Source organism: Mustela erminea, chromosome 7 (genome assembly GCF_009829155.1).
Source record: "Mustela erminea isolate mMusErm1 chromosome 7, mMusErm1.Pri, whole genome shotgun sequence".
Lineage (NCBI taxonomy): Eukaryota > Metazoa > Chordata > Mammalia > Carnivora > Mustelidae > Mustela > Mustela erminea.
The window spans coordinates 71382591-71403550 of record NC_045620.1 but is presented as its reverse complement, the minus strand read 5'-3'; the positions used below and the strand labels follow the sequence as shown (position 1 = coordinate 71403550).

Sequence of the window (20960 nt, the reverse complement as noted above, 5' to 3'; positions counted from 1 at the left end):
TGCATTTCCTTAACCATTCTGTGAAATGTTCCATGTTTTTATTCTTTCTCTTTAAATCCAGTTGCATTCCAGGAGCTTTAAAATCAGCCTAATAAGCCCAAGTGCTTCTTTCCTCACACATGCATCCCTTGAAAAATTTTAACAAGATTTTCAGAAGATAGGCCCATAAACTATTGTAATAAATTTTATTCAATCATGATTGCAACATTCCTATTTATAACTTGATTTGACAATATAGTGTAACTCCCTTAGAGGTAAGAAAGTCTAGCATGAAGAATGTGAATGCTTTTGAGATTTATTAACTTCCATCCTTTCTGAGATGGTATTCATAACTACCATTAGAAGTGTCTTGTATATTTTCTCGAAGTTAGATCTTATACAGAGATCATGCCATGATTTCTGTATAAAAAATTATAAACCATGCTTAGGAAATATGTATAGTAGTTTTGAAACAGAAATTAAATGAAAAATTATATAATCTATGCAGAATCACTAACAGATCACAAATGTCTTAATCTGCCTGTGTGATTTTTTTTTGTTATAATCACTTTGAAAATACAAAAAGAGGCGATATTACAGAACCATTGCACTTCTGTGTTCAGTAGTCTTCATATTTTGATTTTATGTTGATTTATAATTGTATCTACCCCACAGGATGTTTAAAAACTCCTAAAATTTTAAGAAAATAATGCAGATTATTTCAACATTGACATAAATGGTGTATAATATCATGTCACTCAATAAAGTCTCAAATATATTTGAAATAACATTAGGAAATTAAATATAAATATTTAAATTGCTGTATGTATTACTATGTTGCTCTAACATTTTCCCATATTCTTGAAATAGATATGAATTTGAGAAGTAGCTTTGCTTCCAAATGTGGAATAAAGGACTAGGAGTTAATGCCTCTCAGTAAAAAGAATCTTCTTGGATAGTGAGTTTTTTGAAAGAACATTAGCAGTATTCTTTAGAAAAGGAGTGATCTTCAAACTGAAGTAAATTGTCAAGCAACAGATAATAAGTAATTTAAATAAAGGGAATTGAGTATTGTAGAAAACTTCCTTGATGAAATTATGATTTATATAAAAATATAAAACATGATTAAATATATATGTCCACATTAACTCATAGTTCAGTGTTTGGGTAATGTTTAAGTAAAAGACTAGTTTTGTTCCCCATGGAAAATTACTTGAGCCTATTTAAAGCTGATCCATTGTTCCTAAAAACATTATTCTGTAGCAAATCCCAACTTTACAGCTGCATGTTTAATAGTCCTTTTTTGTATTTGAACAAGCTTAGTCAGTTGCTACATGTGTCAGACAAGGAGACATTTCTGCATTATCATTTCAGTGTGACTAAGGATTTTTTTTAATTTAATTATAAAACTTCTCATTTTTTTTGATGAGGGGAAAAAGATCAGACCCAGCCCATGTTTCAGATATTCCTTTGGGTTTTTTAAAATATGATTTCATCACCAAAGAATAAGAAGCCCTGTGGTGGCAGTGTTCCAAACTGTCTCATCAAAGGGCACAATGGGCAGATGCAATATTTAAGGGATTGGTTGGATTTTAAGTCATGCTTTTATGCTCTTGATTGTTCCAACTGATACATTGAAGAAATACACAGGGCAGCATATGCCAGTGTTTAAATTGCAGTACTGTAGCTCTTTGCCCCAAAGCATTCCAACCAGGGGTTGAAAGAATACTTTTTGATTTGCCTCTGTGATACAGACATGTCTCATAGGAAACAAGGTGTCTGTCACTGAACATTTTTGTCACCGTGACAACCCTGCCTTCCCATGCTCCCTTGTTTATTGCTGACTGTGCTCTTGTTTCCCTTCAAGGTCTGGCGCACCTGATGATGGGCGACCAAGGTATGGGCTCTGTTCCTTTTCCACTCTGCTTTCAGTGTTTTCTTGTTCTGTAGCTGCTTTAAACCATCACTGCAAAGGATGGTCAAATGCTTGCAAATTATCTGGCTGCAAATTAAATACATAAGTTTTGTTCACATTTTTTCACGTTTTTCTTCCCTTTATTTGTTGGTTTGATCCTTTGTCTTTTATTTTTTTTTTCACTCTTCGTACTATAATATCTGCAGATAAATGAGTTATAAGAATTTATGATTGAAAGTTTCCATATATTTATAAGCATATGCAGATAAGGGTAGCTCTAATTAAAAAAAAAAAAAAAAACAAGAACCATCAGAAGTTAATATCTGATATTCAGTTTAACCTACTGTACCAAAAAGAGTCCATTTTTCACCCATGCATGGCAGTTTGGGAACATGCAGACATCTTTGGCTTCTGGCTTCTAAAATGCTGAGTATAGTGTTTCACAGAATCAATAATTCTTCTACATACAATATAGTCATATCTTCTTTTCTGTGTCATCTTTTAAAGTGAGCATGGGTGTTTCAATTTTTTTGCATGTTGCCTTAAAAAAAAAAAGGCAGATTTCTCAACATGTGCTGATTATATCTCTGTGTGTTTTCAAACCCTTATTTAAACTTTCTTGTCTTGTTTAATTTTCAAAGAGTAGTGCATTTACATATATTCATAATTCTTATTGTTGTTTCTCTTTTTATTCTCTTTGTATGGAAACCCTTTCTTCATGGAACCATTTCATCAAATCCATAGGTAAAAGTAAAGGTATTACATTATTTTATTTCTTCTTAATATCATCTGTATGAATTACAGTGTGTATACATTATGAAAATGTATTTAGACCTTTTTGCATTAGTAATGGGCACTGAGAGGTAGGTATGAGTGTTAGTGAATATTTTATTAATTTAAGGTAAGAGAAATCCATGAAAATGTTCCACTCTTTTTTTTTTTTTCTTGCTCTTTAGAGTGATTTTTTTCATATTGGCTGCTTATATAATTAGTATATGTAGAAATTAGCTACAGGTTTCAGTATCATTTTTTGCAGTATCATTTAATCGTAGTTAAATGATGAGTGTCATCACCATAAATACATCCTCCTCAAACATTTAACTTGGGAGCATATTTGCCCCAGCCATTTTGCATTGGGATGTAAGTGCACGCACGTGCAGCATTGAAATGGTGCTGTGGTGCGCTCATCACCTTGTCGCCTGCTAGATGTCATGTATATGCATTAATTCCACAATAACTGGAAAAGGCAGTACCGTGAAAGAGGCAAACAAGATAAGCCTGCTCTTTCTTTTGCACATACTAACTTTGTTTTAAGAACGTTATCAACCAGATGTACATTTCTGCATCACTTGGTAAGTCAGGCATGTGTACTCCTTGACAACATTGATGCCAGATTTAAAAGCATGCTTACTTTGCCATTTAGAGCCATCCACATTGCGTTTAGTGTTTCCATCAGCAAGAAGTAGTTGATACTAGCTCTGGAAAATATGTATCATCTTCAAACGAACCATTTTTAACTACATGTTACTGAATGTGCCCTTCGTCTCTAGTCTTTGTTTTTTGTTTGTTTTGTTTTTGTTTTTAATGGCTTTTGTTTTTATTTTAAATGCAAGAATGCGTGTTGTCCTAAATTCTCTGAGTTTTCTTGTGCTCTGAATCTTAATCTGAATTGGGACAAAAGCTCATAGTTCTTCACCTTTACATTTGTGTCATCTAGCAGGGAAACTTTTCTGCTTGAAAAAGTACCTGAACGTGAGCCAGGCAATAAGAAAGAAATGATATCAGTTTTAAATGTGTAAAATTGAGCTTGAGAAACAAAAGTTGCTTGGGTATTTTGAGCCAATAATAAAAGAACATATGCTATTGCAGTTTGTGTTTTGGTCAACCATTTCCAATAATACAATTTAATCTTATTTTAAGCCTTCCAGCAACTACACAAATGACTGTTTTTATCAATTGTTTCAGAGATTTCCTGTGCCATTTGGGATGCTTTCTAAACTTTTGATGTCAAATTCCCATTTACTTCCCTTGTTTAGTGGGCATTTCCTACCATGTTCCTTCTTAGAGGACTTGGGATGGCAACGAGGGTGCTGTATTTATATTTTGTTTTACTGGCTGAGTGAGGTATATGCTTATGTGTTTGTATATGTATGAATGCATGTATAAACACAAACTTTCTAAATATATATACACATATACATTGTGTTGTAAAAAAGTAACTCAAAAATAATCTTCTAACTCTATAACCGTTTAACTCCACATACAGAAAAATTCATGTTTATACTCAGCTGATATTTGTTTTGATGTAATTAATGTTAAGTGTCACTTCATTCAGTTTTAGTATGTCAGTCTTAAATATTTTCTGTTGGCATGTGTGTCAAACATATTTTACTTCAGTACTTTTCATTCCTCAATCAGCACAAAACTACAATATGCAGGAATTTGGTTTTTCCTTTACGTTTTTCTTCTGTTTATGGGACGAGGTTGCTTTTTGTCATTAAGTGCGGAAAGAAGATTTTAAGATAGATTTGAGTATTTTGCAAGCCAGAGTGGTAACCTTTATATGTTGGTTAATTAGATGTATAGAAATGAGAAACGTGATTTGTAAGTCTTTTTTCATCGTAAATCAGTTGATCAACTCTTCAAAAATACTATCTTGACTATGACATGGAATATGCACATTCAAAGAGTTTTACTATAGAAGGAAAATGAAAACATGTGGATGAGTTAGTATAAATGACAGAATGGAAGTGCTGAGAATGGTAAAATGTGATTAGCATTCAGAAAAGATAAAGATAACATGAATCAGGAGCTCCCTTAGGTAGCTCTTCTTGTCCTGTGCCACATGTCAAAGGAATGAAAAGAATACCTAGAAACTTTCCATTGTAGCTTTCAATATCAAGTTAAGTCCTAGTTGTGCACAAAATAGGTGTTCAACCTGTCCAGTCTGAAATAATTGATTTACATTGTAAATTAATGCTTCCCAAATCTTTCTATCCCAGTACAAGCCTAGAATATTTTTCTACTGCCCCCTTTAGCAGTAGTGAATTCAGGGACTCCGGAATGAAATCTGTGCATTATTGTCCGTCTGTCTTTCTTTCTTTTCTTTCTTTCAAGAGGCAGAATTGGATTCAAGAACTTTATCATTTTCATTTTGATTTTTTCTATGTGGATTTTGAAATATTTTCTAAATTTTTAAATTCCCAGTGATAGATGAATGCTGTTTCTTAAAAAAAAAAAAAAAAAAAAAAAGTTACTCATCTAAAGAAAACATTACTGCTGTTAACCTTTTTCATCCTTCTCAGTCTTCTCCCTAGAGGTAAGCACTGATATATTGTTTTGTGATGTATCCTTAAATAGTTGGTGTGGATCCTTTCATACTCCCTAATTAATTTTTCAGGGTTTGGAAACTGCAGAATCCCTTATGATGTGTCACATGACAAGAACAGCTAAGTCATGTTAAGGAGGTGTGTTAAGGGTCATTGATATGTGCTGATAGAATCCTAATGAATGAAATGAAAGCTTTCTCACCTTCCCATAGGCCATCTTTCCTCATATTTGTCATATTTATCATTCTACTTCAAATACAAATAATTTGTTTTCATGTTTTTTGAACAAGGACATGTCACCTTCAACTGGATGCAGTTAGGAATAAACTTGGTTTCAGTGAATCCTTAGCTTTCTTTGGGATAGCTGAAGAGAGGTGTTATCCAGGGCCAACCTTGCTTCTGCTGGTTGTGGCTAGATGGATCCAAATGGGCTTTGTGAATATTGTGTTTGCTTTCTTTTTTTAGGCTTGAAATTTGTCATTAGTATTCTTAGGAACATTGACAATACTAACTTTATTCTCCATTCTATTTAGAATTTAGGTTTGTTTATTTGCCTGGAAATTGAATTCTATCTTTGTGGGTTTTTTTTGTTGTTGTTGTTTGTTTGTTTGTTTTCTTTCCATGATTGTATAACTGGTCACTTTATTTCAGTAATATTTTGTTGACTCATACTTTACTCTAATGGTTGTCTGAGAGAAGTGAATGACCACTTACATCAGAAAATGCCAAAAAAGTAAGTTACCCTGCAAATCCAGCCATCGTGGCTGGTTAATAGCACAGGAGCTATTAATAGTTAATTTTAATAATTAATGTATGTCAGTGCTTTGATTGGAGACTTGCATTTTCCTTTATAGCAATCATTTGAATTGTAATTATATATTTGTATGAGTGATTATATATTTAATATTAACTTTTCCTAGTAGAGTGTAAGCTCCATGAGGGCAGGAAGCTTGACTTTCTTTTTAAACATTGCATTTCCAGAATACTTTTTTTACTGTATCTTGAATTACCATTTTCACGACTTAAGGACATATGTGTATGAGGTGGGAGCAGTGCACATTGGAAGAAGTAGATATGTAGAGGAAGACATGGAGGGTTTGGAGTTGATGAAGTAGAGGGTAGAAAAGGAAGAGGAAATTTATGCAAGTAACTAAAAATAATTTCAGCAACAAATTACATGGAATTCGCTCTTCTTGGTCTCTCAACTTTTTTTGCTTCCTATCATTCATATCCTTTTTCCAGAGCTGCAGTATTTCTTTCTAGTAAGGCATCGTTCCGAAGACATCACTTCAATAAATCTTAGCCTATGTATGGCAGTGGGTCTGTAAGAAGTGAAGTCAATGCGTCTTTGTATTTAAGGTTTTTCAAGAATTTTAATGTGATTTGTTGTCACAGTGTCAAATGACCAAATTTTATTTGGTAGGTTTCATTGTTCATACAATACAAGAATTTTCCTGAAAGTTAGATCTGATATTATGCTATCTTATGTGGTTTCCATGAGGTTTTTGTTTCTTTTTGCTGTTGTTGTTTTAAATCTCACTGTACAACTGTAATATACCAAAGATCTGTTTAGATTGGGTTTGGATTGCAAGTTTCCAAAAGAGCCAAAATTTGTAAGTCTTATCCTGTGATATGAGCATATTTGCTGTTCCTGCATTCATAAAATCTACAGCATGTTTGCAAAGTGAATGTACATTTGACCATTTCAAATGAAACATTAAGTGTTTGATTATCCAGGTTTCTCATATTTCTAGAAGGTCAAGGTATTACAAATACTGCTGTCAGGCATAAAATTATTGAAAAGGAGCCTAAACTTTATTGTATTAGTGAAAATTAAGATCTTAAAATTACATAATTTATTTAAAAAAATAGATTTTCCTCAAGACTAATTGTATCAATAACTAGATATAAGTGGTTCCACTACAGTTAACAATATCAAAGAAAATGTGTTTTAAAATTTTATCTGTAATGTCACATGACAGCTAACATTTATTATTTACTCTTAAAATAGATTTGATATGATTAATATTTAGGGGAAGAAAAAAGCATTTAGTGTTTTTTATACATTTTCCTTTGTTTTATGATTTTTGTTACCATCTTTCAGTTCTTGCATTGCTAATTTGTGTGTGAAGTATCCAACTTCAATTTACCAACATTATGATGCATATTTGTTTTATAACTTTTGAACACGTTTTACTGTGGTTTTGGATGTAGATTTAATTTGATTTTGAAAATATCATATTTCTGTTCAGTATGGCTTTTAAAATCATATTTCCTTATTTAACATTATAATATTAAGGATTCTTCATTATTCAGAAGCATTTTTGAATGTTGACAGAATTTTACTGTATTGAAATGCCTACATTTAGTGCATATGCAAACTAAGCAGTAATTTATTGTGAATTATCTGGTATTTTACTGTCAATACTAAGGGATGCTCCTCATTCACAGTTATAGGACATGGAAAGACTAGAATTTCACTTTATAAGATCAGACACTAAATATCTTCATTATCTTTATAAATATCTCAAACAATATAACATGCATAGAAGCTTATATGACTAGAATTTAGAATTTTTTAGTTTTTCTTTAGCCTATGTGCTTATCATTACTGGGTATAACAAAGAAAAATTGCTTTTAAAGTAAATATTCATGTATTTACTCTTGCTGTAATTCAATCATTTTTGTCATAGTTTTTATTAATAAGTCCCAGCTCCTTTGAATCTCTGTACTCTTAGCTCTGGGATGAGATATTTCACATATCTTTATACATTCTATAAACAGTGGTGACATTGAACAACTAATAAACTAAACAAGGACTTTATTAGACTTGTAGTAGATTAATTTATCCTTGGAGAAGAGCATAGAAAGGACTCTCCACAGTCTAATATTTTTAAGAATGAAATAGTATAAGTATAAATTTATATGCTTTACTGAAACAGATGAAAAATAGCAAAAACTTTTATTATGGCAACTAGACTTTAAAAGAATGATTCCTGTGGTGCCTGGCTGGCTCAGTCAGTGGAACATCAAATTCTTGATCTTGGAGGCATGAGTTCAAGCCCCACATTGGGCATGGAGCCTACTAAATAAATAAATAAAATAAAAAGATGATCCCTTTTCCAAAGTAATGACTTTATCTATCTGTCTATTTGAAAATATTTATTATTAATCTAGATTTTGTTCAGAAACCAACATCAAGACATTTAGATTGGTAAGAAGGAATATTTTTTAAATTGTGTTGGCCAGTGATTTTAAAGAAAATTGTAATTTTCCAGAGTTCTTAGCTCATATACTAAAGGATTCTGGATCTTTAAATAGAATCATTGCATTTTGGGGGCACATGGCTGGCTCAGTCTGTGGGATCTTTGACTCAATTTTGGGATTGGTGACTTTAAGACCCATGTTGGGTATGGAGATTACTTAAATATAAAATTTTCTATTTTTTAAAGGCTTATTTATTTATTTTAGAGTGGGGGAGGGGCAGAGAGAAAGGGAGAGAGAATTTTAAGCAGATTTGGCAGGGGGCTTGATCTTATAACCTGAGATCATAGTCTGAACCAAAACCAAGAGTTGGGCACTCAAGTGACTATGCCACCTAGGCAGCCCCCTAAAATGAAAATCTTGGGGCACCTAGGTGGCTTATTCGGTTGGGTGTCTACCTTGAGCTCAGGTAATGATCTTGGGGTGCTGGGATTGAGTCCCGCCTCAGGCTCCCTGCTTGTGGGAAACCTGCTTCTTTATCTTCTCCACTCTTGTACTCTCTCTCTCTAAAATAAATAAATAAAATATTTAAAATAAATAAATAATAATAAAATCTTAAAAAAAAAGTTAGGGGCAACTGGGTGGCTCAGATGGTTAAGTGTCTGATTTTGGCTCAAGTTATGATCTTCTGGTCCTGGGATCGAGCCCCTTATGGGTCCCTGCTCAGTAGGGAGTCTGCTTCTTCCTCTCGTTCTGCCTCTTCCCTCTACTCATCTCTCTCTCTCTCAAATGAATAAATAAAATCTTAAAAAAAAAACACTCATAGAATTTGGAATAGGGAAGAACATTGCAGATTATCTAAGAAATGGTACTTTTGATTATGAAGCATGATAGGAGATATTGCTTATTATGATAGACAAAACATTGTGGAAAATTTGAACTAAAATAACTGATAGAAAATAACCAACCTTAAGGAAACTTTAAAGACTTTTTTACACACTGATAATCATGAAACAAAGTTTCATACTCTTATTCTTACAAAATAAATTTAAAGGTAGTGTGAAAGAAACAAATCAGAGTATTATATAGGATATTATTGATTCTCATTTCAAGGTTTCCTTTTTTTTTTTTTTTTTAAAGATTTTATTTATTTATTTGACACAGAGAGATCACAAGCAGGCAGAGAGGCAGGCAGAGAGAGAGAGGAGGAAGCAGGCTCCCCGCGGAGCAGAGAGCCCGATGCGGGACTCGATCCCAGGACCCTGAGATCATGACCTGAGCCGAAGGCAGCGGCTTAACCCACTGAGCCACCCAGGCGCCCCTCAAGGTTTCCTTTTAATGGTATAAAATTTTAATTTGTAGTAAGAGAGCAGTATGGTATGATGGGCAAGAGTCCATGAAGTCATGAGACCTGGGTTCAGATCCAATATTTGTCCTTGGGCAAGTAATAAAGCCTTACATATATCCATCTTATGATATGCAATATGGGCTAATAGAAAATACTCCACTCTCAAGGATATGTTACATGACGAATTGCATAAGTACTTAGAAGATGGTTTTTATTGATGGTGACAGTGAAATACAAGAAAATAATCTGTACATTTAGATTAAATGAATTTCAAACCTAATGATCTGTAATTTGCCAAAGGTTTAAAACACAGTATTAATTTTTTAGTATCTTCTGTCATATAAATAAATACCTATAATTTATAAGTATTTGATTATTGTACGTTATAACTAATTGGATCTCATTGTTCTGATAGCCTATACTACAAAGAGTATTGGTACAATAAAGCATTAAAGGTTTATTCTACTTAACCAAAATTATTTAGATATTTCTGTAACTCAACACTTTGATCTTTCTCTTTCATACAATGATGAAGTTGAAATGGACTTTTCTCCCCTTTGAACAAACCTAGGAGTACATCGACAAAGTGCTGCTTTTTAGGTGCAAATTTGCAGGCTGAAGGGAACAGGGAGGTAAAGATTTTCTCAGGGACTCAAAGTGACTATCCAGAGAAAACTTTTTTGTGAATTAATGATTTGCCTGAGTAAGAACTCCATAGAATGATATATGAGTTGAGTTTATAGGAAACCACTTAGACACCTGAAAACCAGATTTTAAAGGAAAAGCTAATTAGGGATTTCCCTTCCTACATAATATCTTTGCTAGAAAATAACATATAATTACCTAGAAATACTTTAGTAATTGGGTAGTATACTCACATCCTTCAAGATTTTGTTCAAATTATCACTTTCTCAAGAGACTTATTGCAATGATCCTATTCAATACTACAATTTGCCTTTCTCCTGAACTATCATACCCCCGTCTAGTTTTTCTTCCATGGTGACTATTATCCTCTAACATACTTTTTTTTTCATTTACTTTTTCAGTGTTTATTGTCTTTCTCCCTCCAGAATACAGGAGGGCAGAGATTTTAACCTACCCTGACGTATCTCAAGAGCCCCTAGAACAGTGGCTGTCACAAGTAGGTACTCAGTAATCCTTGGTTAAAGACTGAACTAATTGGCTAAACAAATGTGTAAAATTTTCTTTTAGATTTTACTACAGATAGTATTTTTTATTTCTTATAATAAACTAATTTTAACATTTATTTTTCCTTTTTGCTTTGAAGTAAATATTCCCATGAAGGACATACTAGATCAATAAAAACAGATTTTTTTTTCTCCTTGAACTAGAAGTGTGCTTGACCTTTTTGATCTTCCTTGTTTCCTGCCCAATTTAGGTGATCTCAGAGAATTTGGAAGGGATTTGAAAACCACCCCAACGACCACTGATAATCAAGCTCTTCCTTTCAAATTCCTCTGAAAACCAGTCTTAAAATAATGTTTCTTTAAGAAAGGAACAGTAATTCACCTTTGTCTATCTTTGTGTGTGCATAGGTAGCAAGAAGAAACTCTTGTACATTTGACTTCTAAACAGCATTATTCATTGTGACTGTCAGAAGTTCTTTTTGGCTCTTTGTGAGAGAGAAAGTTTCAAATCATGAAATAGATCTGCTGTACTTCCTGTTCTTATAACTTGACTTGTGCCTCTAACATTAAAAAGAAATATATTGACTCTTCTCAAGCCCTCAAATAGCTATATATATACCCTAAGGCTCTTTGATTTTTTTTCCCCAGCCCAGGAATGAATGATCATATATTCAAGGAAATGCTTTACCAAGTAGTCCGGGTCCACAGCCAGGTGTCCTAACTTACAGAACTTGCACTGAAGAACTACAGTGACTGGGAATCACCAAAGCAGAAAGCAACGACCAACTACAGTGCCTGAGGTCATAGTTCCCTTAAAATTAGTGTCTTATTGTTTGTCCTTTTGGTAAAGAGAGAGTGACAGACAGGGGTAGAGAGAATGGTTTCATTCAGTTTTAGTCATGTATTTCTCAAAGCACCAATGAGATTCTTCTTTATGTGGGACTCTTATACATCGTATAAAGCCATAACTTCTCTGAATGGATGTTTTCAAGGTCTTTCACATTAAGAAATATGAGCACGGTGATAATAGTTACCATTTTTCAGGACATGTTTTTACACATTCAAATTCTATCTACTTATATAGAATGTGTATTCTAGTAAATGCAGTTTTCCTCTTTCTGCTTGTCTTCTTTGCCTTCTTTGCATGAATTGCTGTGTGTCTATGGCCACATGATAGCTCATTCAGAATAGCAACAGCTGAAGTAATCTCCAGTTATTATTAGTATTTACTTTCACCAAGTAGAGTGCAGGGATTCTGCCACAGTTGTGAACTAAGAATAGTGTTTTCTTTTTTTTTTTTTTAAATTTTTTTGAAGATTTTATTTATTTATTTAACAGACAGAGATCACAAGTAGGCAGAGAGGCAGGTAGAGAGAGAGGAGGGGAAACAGGCTCCCTGCTGAACCGAGAGGCCGACGCGGGGCTCGATCCCAGGACCCTGGGATCATGACCTTGGCTGAAGGCAGAGGCTTAACCCACTGAGCCACCCAGGTGCCCCAGAATAGTGTTTTCTTTCACCTCAAATAATTTTTTAAATACATAGCCCAGATATAGAGCAGAAAATTTGACATCTCAGACAAATGATAAGATTATTCAGGAAATTAAAACAACTCATGTGTTATACGAAGTTTCTAAGCAGTATTTTATTTTTTGGCATGAATTACCTGGTCAACTGACCCAGTTCTCCATTTCATTTTCTAAACTTGGCATTATAAAGTCAGTAGACATTTGGAGAAAATTAAATTACCCCATTCAAGGAAACAATCAGATTTAGATTGGACTAAAGTACTGCCAGAGGGATGGAAATCCCTAAATTGGTCAATCATGTTTTCAGTTCACAGGGAAATCCTCATTCACAAGCTAACCATAGATTTTTTGCAGATAGCTCGTAGCAAAATATGCCAGAACTCTTCTTTTAAACTTTGGGAACAGCTATTTTTGATGCTATGCCGACCTAAAATAATTAGGTGATGGCTTATTATGACTGTTTTTCTACTGATTATTTGTTTAGATAAAAGAATACTGTATTTGACTGACAGTAGGGCATACATTTTGAATTGCTTCTGTAACAGAGCCCCTGGATTTATACTGACCTGTCTCTATTTCCTGTGACCAGTAGTATTTGTGAGAAGACTGAGTGAAATTAGGAGTCATTCAATGTGATGGAAAGGGAGAGATGCTGATTGCTCCAAAAGAAAGCCAGAATTTGGACTAATGCATTGTTTATAAAGAGTGATGTCATGACCTATTAGGGTTAAGAAACCATTCCTTTTTTCTTGAACATCTTCACGTATGTCATTCCCTAATTTAAAAAAAAAAAAAATGTTCTTGAGGTGCCTGGGGGCTCAGTTGGTTAAGTGTCTGACTCTTGAATTTGCCTCAGGTCATGATCTTAGGGTCATGAGATTGAGCCCTGCATTGGGTCTGCACTGGGTATGGAGCCTGCTTAAGATTCTTTCACTCCCTCTCCCTCTGTCTCTATCCTGCGCGCTCTCTCTCTCTCTCTCTCTCTTTCTCTCTTTCAAAAATAAAAAAATAAAAATAAAAAATGTCTGATATAAAGGAGGACTGCTGTTTAAGAGAGGCTGGTCAAGTAACTTACCTCCTTCTTAGACCTTCTGAATGATTTCTCAAACATCACTACAAACTTTGACCTCATTACCATTGTTCTGACCCCACAATTCTCAAGTTGGCTGCCCTCCTCACTCCCACCCACCAGTCACCCAGGGTCACATTTTAAAAATACTGATTTTAAAGGAACTTGCCTGATAATTATATTTAGTAGGCCTAGGATGGATTGGAATCCTATACTTTGAAAAACCCCTCTGAGCTCCCCCAGAAATTTCTAAAGCACAGCCATTTTGTGAAGTGTTACTAACTCAGTTAATTGGCTTTTGGTCTCTTAGGAGTTGAAATTTATATTTCATGGTGATAAAGGTCATTTATTTCTTCTTGCAAGCAGTATGTACAAGTTTTTAATTAAATCCATATTGCTTCTGAATTGAGAGACTTTTCTTGCTAATAAAAAAAATGTATCTTGCTTTAAGATAATTTGATCCATTATGAAAAGATAGGGAAATAAGACATGGTTTTTGAGTTAGGGCTTCCCTTTATGTTGATATTCAGAGTAGTAAAGATATCACCAGGCTCTCTCAAACCTTGTGCTAAAGGTCATTAAAATTTCCATCGTGTAGAGTGCAGATAGGTGCTTAAGAAAATCAAATTGGGTATGTGACAACATCGAAACTTTTTATGTAATGCCCACCCATGGATAATTTGTAATGTATTCTAGGATCAATGTCCATAATAGGCCATGGTAAAGAGATCGAGTCAAAGGGAAAACCAAACAGTAAATGCTAAGCTCACATAAGAAATATGTTTAATGAAAAAGCTGATTATAATACTTTTTTTTTTTAAACCTGGAGGTTATGGTGAAAGAGGCATTAAATAAAATAAGAATATGCCATTTCTACAAAGGCCAAGCTTTAAGGGGTGGAAATTTGGTCCCTGGAGTCTATTAAAAAAGAAATAATGTTCTTATGAGACATTTTAGAAATTATTGACACAGGCATAAGACTTACATGGAGATATATTATCAGATTTTAAAAATCTACAAAAGAAGGGAATTAAGAAAAATTATGAGTAGAAAGAAAAGCAGGAAGAGGAATGCTGAAGGGGAGAAGCTCTGGGGGTGGGGTCAAGGGGTGTTATCATGTAGCTGCTGTGATAGCACAACATTATTTCTCCAGGGAACAAAGATGTGGAAGAGTAATGGTTGCAGCCTGAGAGGACAACTTCAGGAGATGGAAAGCTATGGAAATAATGGAAATAATTGGAATTAGAAATAGATGGGTAGATGTTTCATGTGAAAATAACCCTTAACCTTTTGCTAAAGATAAATCTCTCAGTAGCCCTACCCTGTTACTCACTCACTAACTAACTAACATGCAGTGTTTGAAAGTACCATATAATTTCTTTTTTTAAAAAAAGAATGTCATTTAATTATTTATTTATCAGAAAGAGAGAAAGAGAGGGCACAAGCAGGGGGAGTGGTAGGCAGAGGCCAAGGGAGAGGCAGGCTACCCACTAAGTAGGGTGTCCAATGTGGGACTCAATCCCAGAACCCTGGGATCATGACCTGAGCCAAAGGCATATGGTTAAACAACTGAACCACCTACATGTCCCAGTACCATATAGTATGGTACTGTATCTGTTAATGTATCTGTTCTTAAAAAGAGATCTGCTGAAATGGGATACTGGACAAGTAGACGGATATTTGTTGGTGAGTGAAACATCAGATGGGATTGTCCAGCTCTTAAGTGACCCTTGGTGAAATCTAGGCACACTGGCATGACTGCTAATTAGAGTCAAGGAAGGAGCAGAATCCACTCAGGGAAAGAACACTTTTTTTTTTTTTTTTTGCCAAAGACTATCTGTATTAGTAGTAAACATTTAAACATTATATACACTGATTGCTAGGTAAAGTGAATTATTCTGTTCTTAGAGACCATTGTTATACCTAATATTTACCTTTTATTATAAAACAAGCATAGTGGATTATTCTTTCTCTAGGACCATTGTTAATGCTTAATGTTAACCTTTATTATAAAATTCTATTGCTGAATTGCATTAATTAACTTGTTAGCCATTGCTATTAGAATGTGAGATCACTGAAGACAGTGGTTTTGCTTTTTTCAGTTTTGCGTGGAGGACAGAGCTTGGTAGGTGATGTAAAGAAGATAGTCTAAGATCGTGGACATTGGAGTTGAATATAGCTGCATTTAGACCCTGGACTTATTATATATTAGCTGTGGGGCTTCAGGAAAGTTATTTGACCATTCTGAAACTCATTTTCCTTATCTGTAAAATGAGAAGAATAAAACCTAGCTCTTTTTGTTTGAGGATTGCATGTATTATTTATGACTAAAGTATGTATTTCTAGAATATAGTGAACTCTCAATTGTAAGACATGTGATAGAGTATTGGGTGTCTCTTTCAGATAGATGATTCAAATAAAATTAAATCATTTTCAAGGAAAATAAAAGGTAACTTTTAAAATCATAAACTATAGGGAGGAAGGATTTTTTTTTTTAAAGTTAAGGACATTTATCCTTTGTATACATATTTTAAAGTTTCGTTGAGTCACAGATGTTGAAAAGGGGAGTAAGGTGAATGGGGGAGTAGAAGAAATTGGATTTTTGTGCTGTATGTATGATACATCCCTTCCACTTTATTTTATAATGTTTTGTATTACCATTAATGCAAAATATATACCTGAAGTGAGCCTAAAAATGCTGAGCAAGAATTACTTGTCATCTTTTTTGCCTCCTAAATAACAAAGGCAAGATGTTTTCTTTTCTTTTTTTTTATTTCCTTGATTAGGGTGTTAAGATTCTGTTTAAAATGAACTAGTTTTAGCATAAATTAGGTAAACATTTTGTTCTCCATGGCTCACTAAGAAAAAGCACAGCTTACTTTTGGCTTGTTTTTCTCTGTTAAAAGATAGAACTACAATAATAAAAAAAAAAAAATACCCACCATTCCTTCCTGTACTTGAATACCCTTCCCGGGTGTGTTTTGGAGAGTTAGAAATTACATGAAAGTTCTGGGAGAGTGGTATAAGAGAGTAATATATGAGATTATATAGTTAGGTTTGATAGGTTTCTTAACACTTTGGACCCAAAGATAACATTTAAGTTAATAATAATTTACTAGGATTCAGAAAAGATGTGGTAATGTGTCTTAAACCAGGATAATTATGAAATTTACTAAGTTCAGAGAATCACAGTACAGATTTCCTCTGCTATCTGAAAGTAGAGAATTCTTAAGAAAGCTTTCATGGAGAGGAGAAGGGAGTTGGGGGAAATTGGAGGGGGAGACGAACCATGAGAGACTACGGACTCTGAAAAACAATCTGAGGGTTTTGGAGGGGCAGGGGCCGGGAGGTTAGGTGAGCCTGGTGGTGGGTATTATGGAGGGCACGTATTGCATGGAACACTGGGAATGGCACATAAACAATGAATTCTGGTACACTGAAAAGAAATAAAAAAAAAAAAAGAAAGAAAGCTTTCATAATCTTAAATGGCATAAAGTGATGAGGTAATCACCTTGAATTTACACGGAATTTTAAAATATATTTTCCTGACCTAAAAAATGACCTCTCTTAGGCTCTTCTGAGACCTTAGGATATATCTTGCTAAAGGGTGTACACAGTAAATTGAGATAAAGCACAGATGCTCACAGATAAAGTTCGAAAGTATGGCTGCTTGATGTTGAAATGCTGAGTGTAGTTCTGGAGCAAGGAGTTTGGAGGGGCCACTTTTACTGCTCCTGGTGCACACTGTTTCTGTAGTGGCTCCCTGCAAAACAATGCTGGAAGTTATTTTTGCTTTTCAGCTTTTTTGTAAAAGCAAAAGTCCTAGGGATTTCTTTTGGCTTGTCAAAACAGGTACTACTGTAGATCTCCCATAAGAGTGAAGTGGTGTAATGTGAACTTAACAAAAACTGGGGTGTATGTGTAATTGCTTTAGCAAGGAAAAGGGCTTAATCAACAATAGAATCATAAATTTGACTAAAATTTTGGAAGTGCCCTAGTCCAAATGCCTATGCCACAGACTCTTCTGCTGGTTCTGGGATGGTGATGATCCAAACTGTGTTTCCGTGTCCAGAAGGAAAGTGTACTTGTAGCAGTCTTTTAAAGGAGAGTTTTAATTATTAAAGAGTTTTTCTACTTAATTTGAATCAAAATATGCCTACTGAAACTATCACCAGTTAGCCATCTGCATGTTGTTATTGTTATTAACTAGGATATTTATTGAGTTTCTCCAGTGTGCTTTCTGTGTTTTCAAATTATCTGGAGTTAAACACAGTCTGTCTAATTCCTCATGCACATTAAAAAAAATAACTTCTAAAAATACAACCCCCACTGTCACATCCAGACCCTAATTTTTCTTTTCCAAATTTTATACCTTCAGTTTCCAAAACCATTCTTCACAGCATTTAAATCCTTTTTGTGTTCTTCCTGGCCATCTCCTCTGGGTCTGGGTATATTTAAATTTGTCAAAATATCTCTTAAAGTCATGTTCAAAATTAATCACAGTACCCTGATGTCTGAGTAGGGATGGCACAGTGAGGTGTAAGCATTCTTTGGTTCTGGAAATAATGACACCTATAGTCAGAGATGTGTGAGTGTTTGTTATTTTGTTTGTTTTGTATTGATCAGTGTTACTGTTTTATTGACTCATACATACTAAAATTTTAGTTAGCTGAAACCTGTAAGGTTTTCCACCTGAACGGCTGGTAATTCAGCCTTATTCTCTACTCAGAAATTAATTTTGCGAGCCTATTTCAAAGCATGAAACATATTTCTATTTAATTTCATCTTCAAACATTAAAAAAGAATTTAAATATCTACTCAGTCTCCCATGCAAGATGCTGGGAATACAAAAGTAAATAAGCCATAGTATATGGGAAGGTGTCTGTCCTAGAGAGATTTATAGCTTAGTAGTAGGTAAAGACATTAAACATAAAAGTCCCATTGACAGTTAAAAGTGCTGTGATGGAAGTCACTTACAAGAGCAAATATTCTTCATTAGTTGAGTCTCAGAATGAGTGGATGTTCACTTGATTAACATGGTTGAGTAGTGTGTTTGTTTTCTGTTGATGCCCTGGTAATTTCCATAAACATCATCTTAACACGTTTTTGTTAATCCTACAGTTCTATAGGTCAGAAGTCCAACATGGATCTCACTAGGTTAAACTCTCTGTGTTAGCAGGGCTGTTCCTTTCTGGAGGGCCTCAGAGAGAATTGGCTTGTTTCCTTCCTTCTCCAGCTGTTTGAGGCTTTTTTCTAGTCTCAAGAAAGGAGTCATGACTCCTTTCTTCCTCCATCTTGAGTCAATAATCTTGTATATCTCTGCCATTCTTCTGTAGTTACATTTTCTTTAAAGTCTCCTCTGTTTCTTTCTTCTGTTTATAAGGGGTTTGTTGATTACACTGGCCCCATCTAGATAATCCGGGAAACTCTTCCTATCCTAAGCTGATTAACAAATTTAATTATATTGGCAACTTATCTGCCTTTGCAAAATCACTTAATATAGTCACAGATTCAGGGGATTAGGATCTGGTCATCTTAAAATGCCATTATTTCTGTATACCACAGGTGGAAATATTAAAGCAAAGGAAAAATGTAAGAAAAGTCATGGAGTTATGGTAGAGAAGTACTGATTTTAAGAATTGGAAAGAGAGCATGAATGCAACAGGGAGCCTTAAAGAACTGGAGAAATTGATAAGGGTCAAGATGATGAAAAACCTTGAGGAATGAAATTAAATTTGCTTTTTAGAAAGATCACTCTGACAAGAGAACAGATTGGAAGAGTGCAACTACAGATAAGAAAACAGCAAAGCAATTATGATTTAGTTAAGAAGTATCAAGGGCTTATAATTTGGTCTTAGCATCAGAGATGGAGAACAGTGAGTAGATGTGCTATATCCTAATTCACTGAGTTCCCAGAACTTGTTGATTGATTAGATGCCAGAGTGAGGGCAAGACTGGAGTCATGACTGACTCCTAGATTTTCATCCTAAATATCTAGGAGGATGATGGTGTCATTTTCCAAGATAGTGTGGATTAATGAAGAGAAAATGGGGGTGAGGAGGAAATGGAAGCAAGCATACTCTGATTACTGTTTTAGTTCAGGCATACAACCAGTCAGCTATTTTGAGTCTTCACCTATAATTCCATTTTTGTGCCATCTACAAACATGATTTATAATCTACTCCATTATTTTAATGGATAAAAATATGGTAGAGAATAGAGTTGTCAGAATGCTGCTGGGGATCCACTTCAATAGCCACTATTACATCAGTCTGAATTCTCTGTATGTTACCATCCAACCAGCTTTGACTCTCTGCTGTTAACTAGATCATATTTCTTCATGTATCTCAAAATATGTCCTAAAAATTCAGTCAAATGCTTTGCTGAAACATTTAATATATTCTGTCTAAATCATAAAGCATTATTGGGAAAGTTATTTGTATTCAGTAGTCATATTTAATTAATTCACTTGATCTTCCATTTCAATATATATACTTACTCAGTGCACATGGGTAAGGCTCTTTGTGAGGCTATTTGTGATGCATAAATACATATATCAGGTTTATAACTATGTAAAAAATAAAAAAAAATAGTGACAACAAAGGATAATAAGAGGTTAATTCTTTTTTTCTTTTTTAAATTTTAAAAAAAATTTTAATTTTTTTATAAACATATAATGTATTATTAGCCCCAGAGGTACAGGTCTATGAATCGCCAGGTTTACACACTTCACACCACTCACCAAAGAGGTTAATTCTTAATGGAAGAACAAAAGAAATTTCCTAGAGGAAGTAGTAGTTGAACTGGAAGAGGTGAGAAGTGAGGATAGAGGATAGACTTGACAGAGAGAGAAGTATCTAGAAGACAGAACATCATGATCAAAAACATTGAGACTGTTATGCAGAACATGGCACAATGGGACTGAAATACAGGTGTGGCTAGAGGGAGATTTAGAATCAGGAACTGGTAACATTAGCCTCTGCAGTGGTGGTTCTTTTTAATTGAATTTGAATACTATAGGATAGGTATGCTTTCTTCCTATTGACACATGCTCTATAACCTCTTATTGTGTGCCATAACTAGATCTATGCATTGATACTTCTTACTTGGTACCTTAGATATCTGGTCAGTCACCCTAGGTTTAGAAACTTAATATGCAATTATTGCACTGCTAATGTGTGTGTGTGTGTGTGTGTGTGTGTGTGTGTGTGTGTATTTGGAGGGGTGCATTACCATAAACCTACTTTAGATTTCTTAAACTAAGACATTTTGATGGCAGAGTGAATTGCAAATTAATAGTGTTGAAGAAGGATGGGATCATTAGAGGAAAGTAAATGAGTTAGAACATAGTAAAAACAGTTCTGGCCGAAGGTAATGGGCACTAAAGTATTCTAATAATTGGGAAAAGAAAGGAGGGATCAAATGTGAAAAGCTAGATTCA

The 20960-nt window shown here is 34.3% G+C and overlaps 1 protein-coding gene across 27 annotated transcripts in view; it reads left to right on the top strand.

Moving 5' to 3' along the window:
• NRXN1 (neurexin 1) overlaps positions 1-20960 on the top strand; it is a 1166070-nt gene that overhangs the window by 104368 nt on the left and 1040742 nt on the right. For 17 of the 27 annotated variants that reach the window (XM_032352076.1, XM_032352072.1, XM_032352094.1 and 14 more), the window contains 2 exons: positions 1847-1876; positions 2639-2650. The exons of 5 other annotated variants lie outside the window; for them this stretch is intronic. In XM_032352076.1, the coding sequence (XP_032207967.1) occupies positions 1847-1876; positions 2639-2650 (42 nt within the window). The remainder of the gene's footprint in view (positions 1-1846; positions 1877-2638; positions 2651-20960) is intronic. 5 more of the 27 variants (XM_032352095.1, XM_032352092.1, XM_032352082.1 and 2 more) reach the window with 1 other exon arrangement.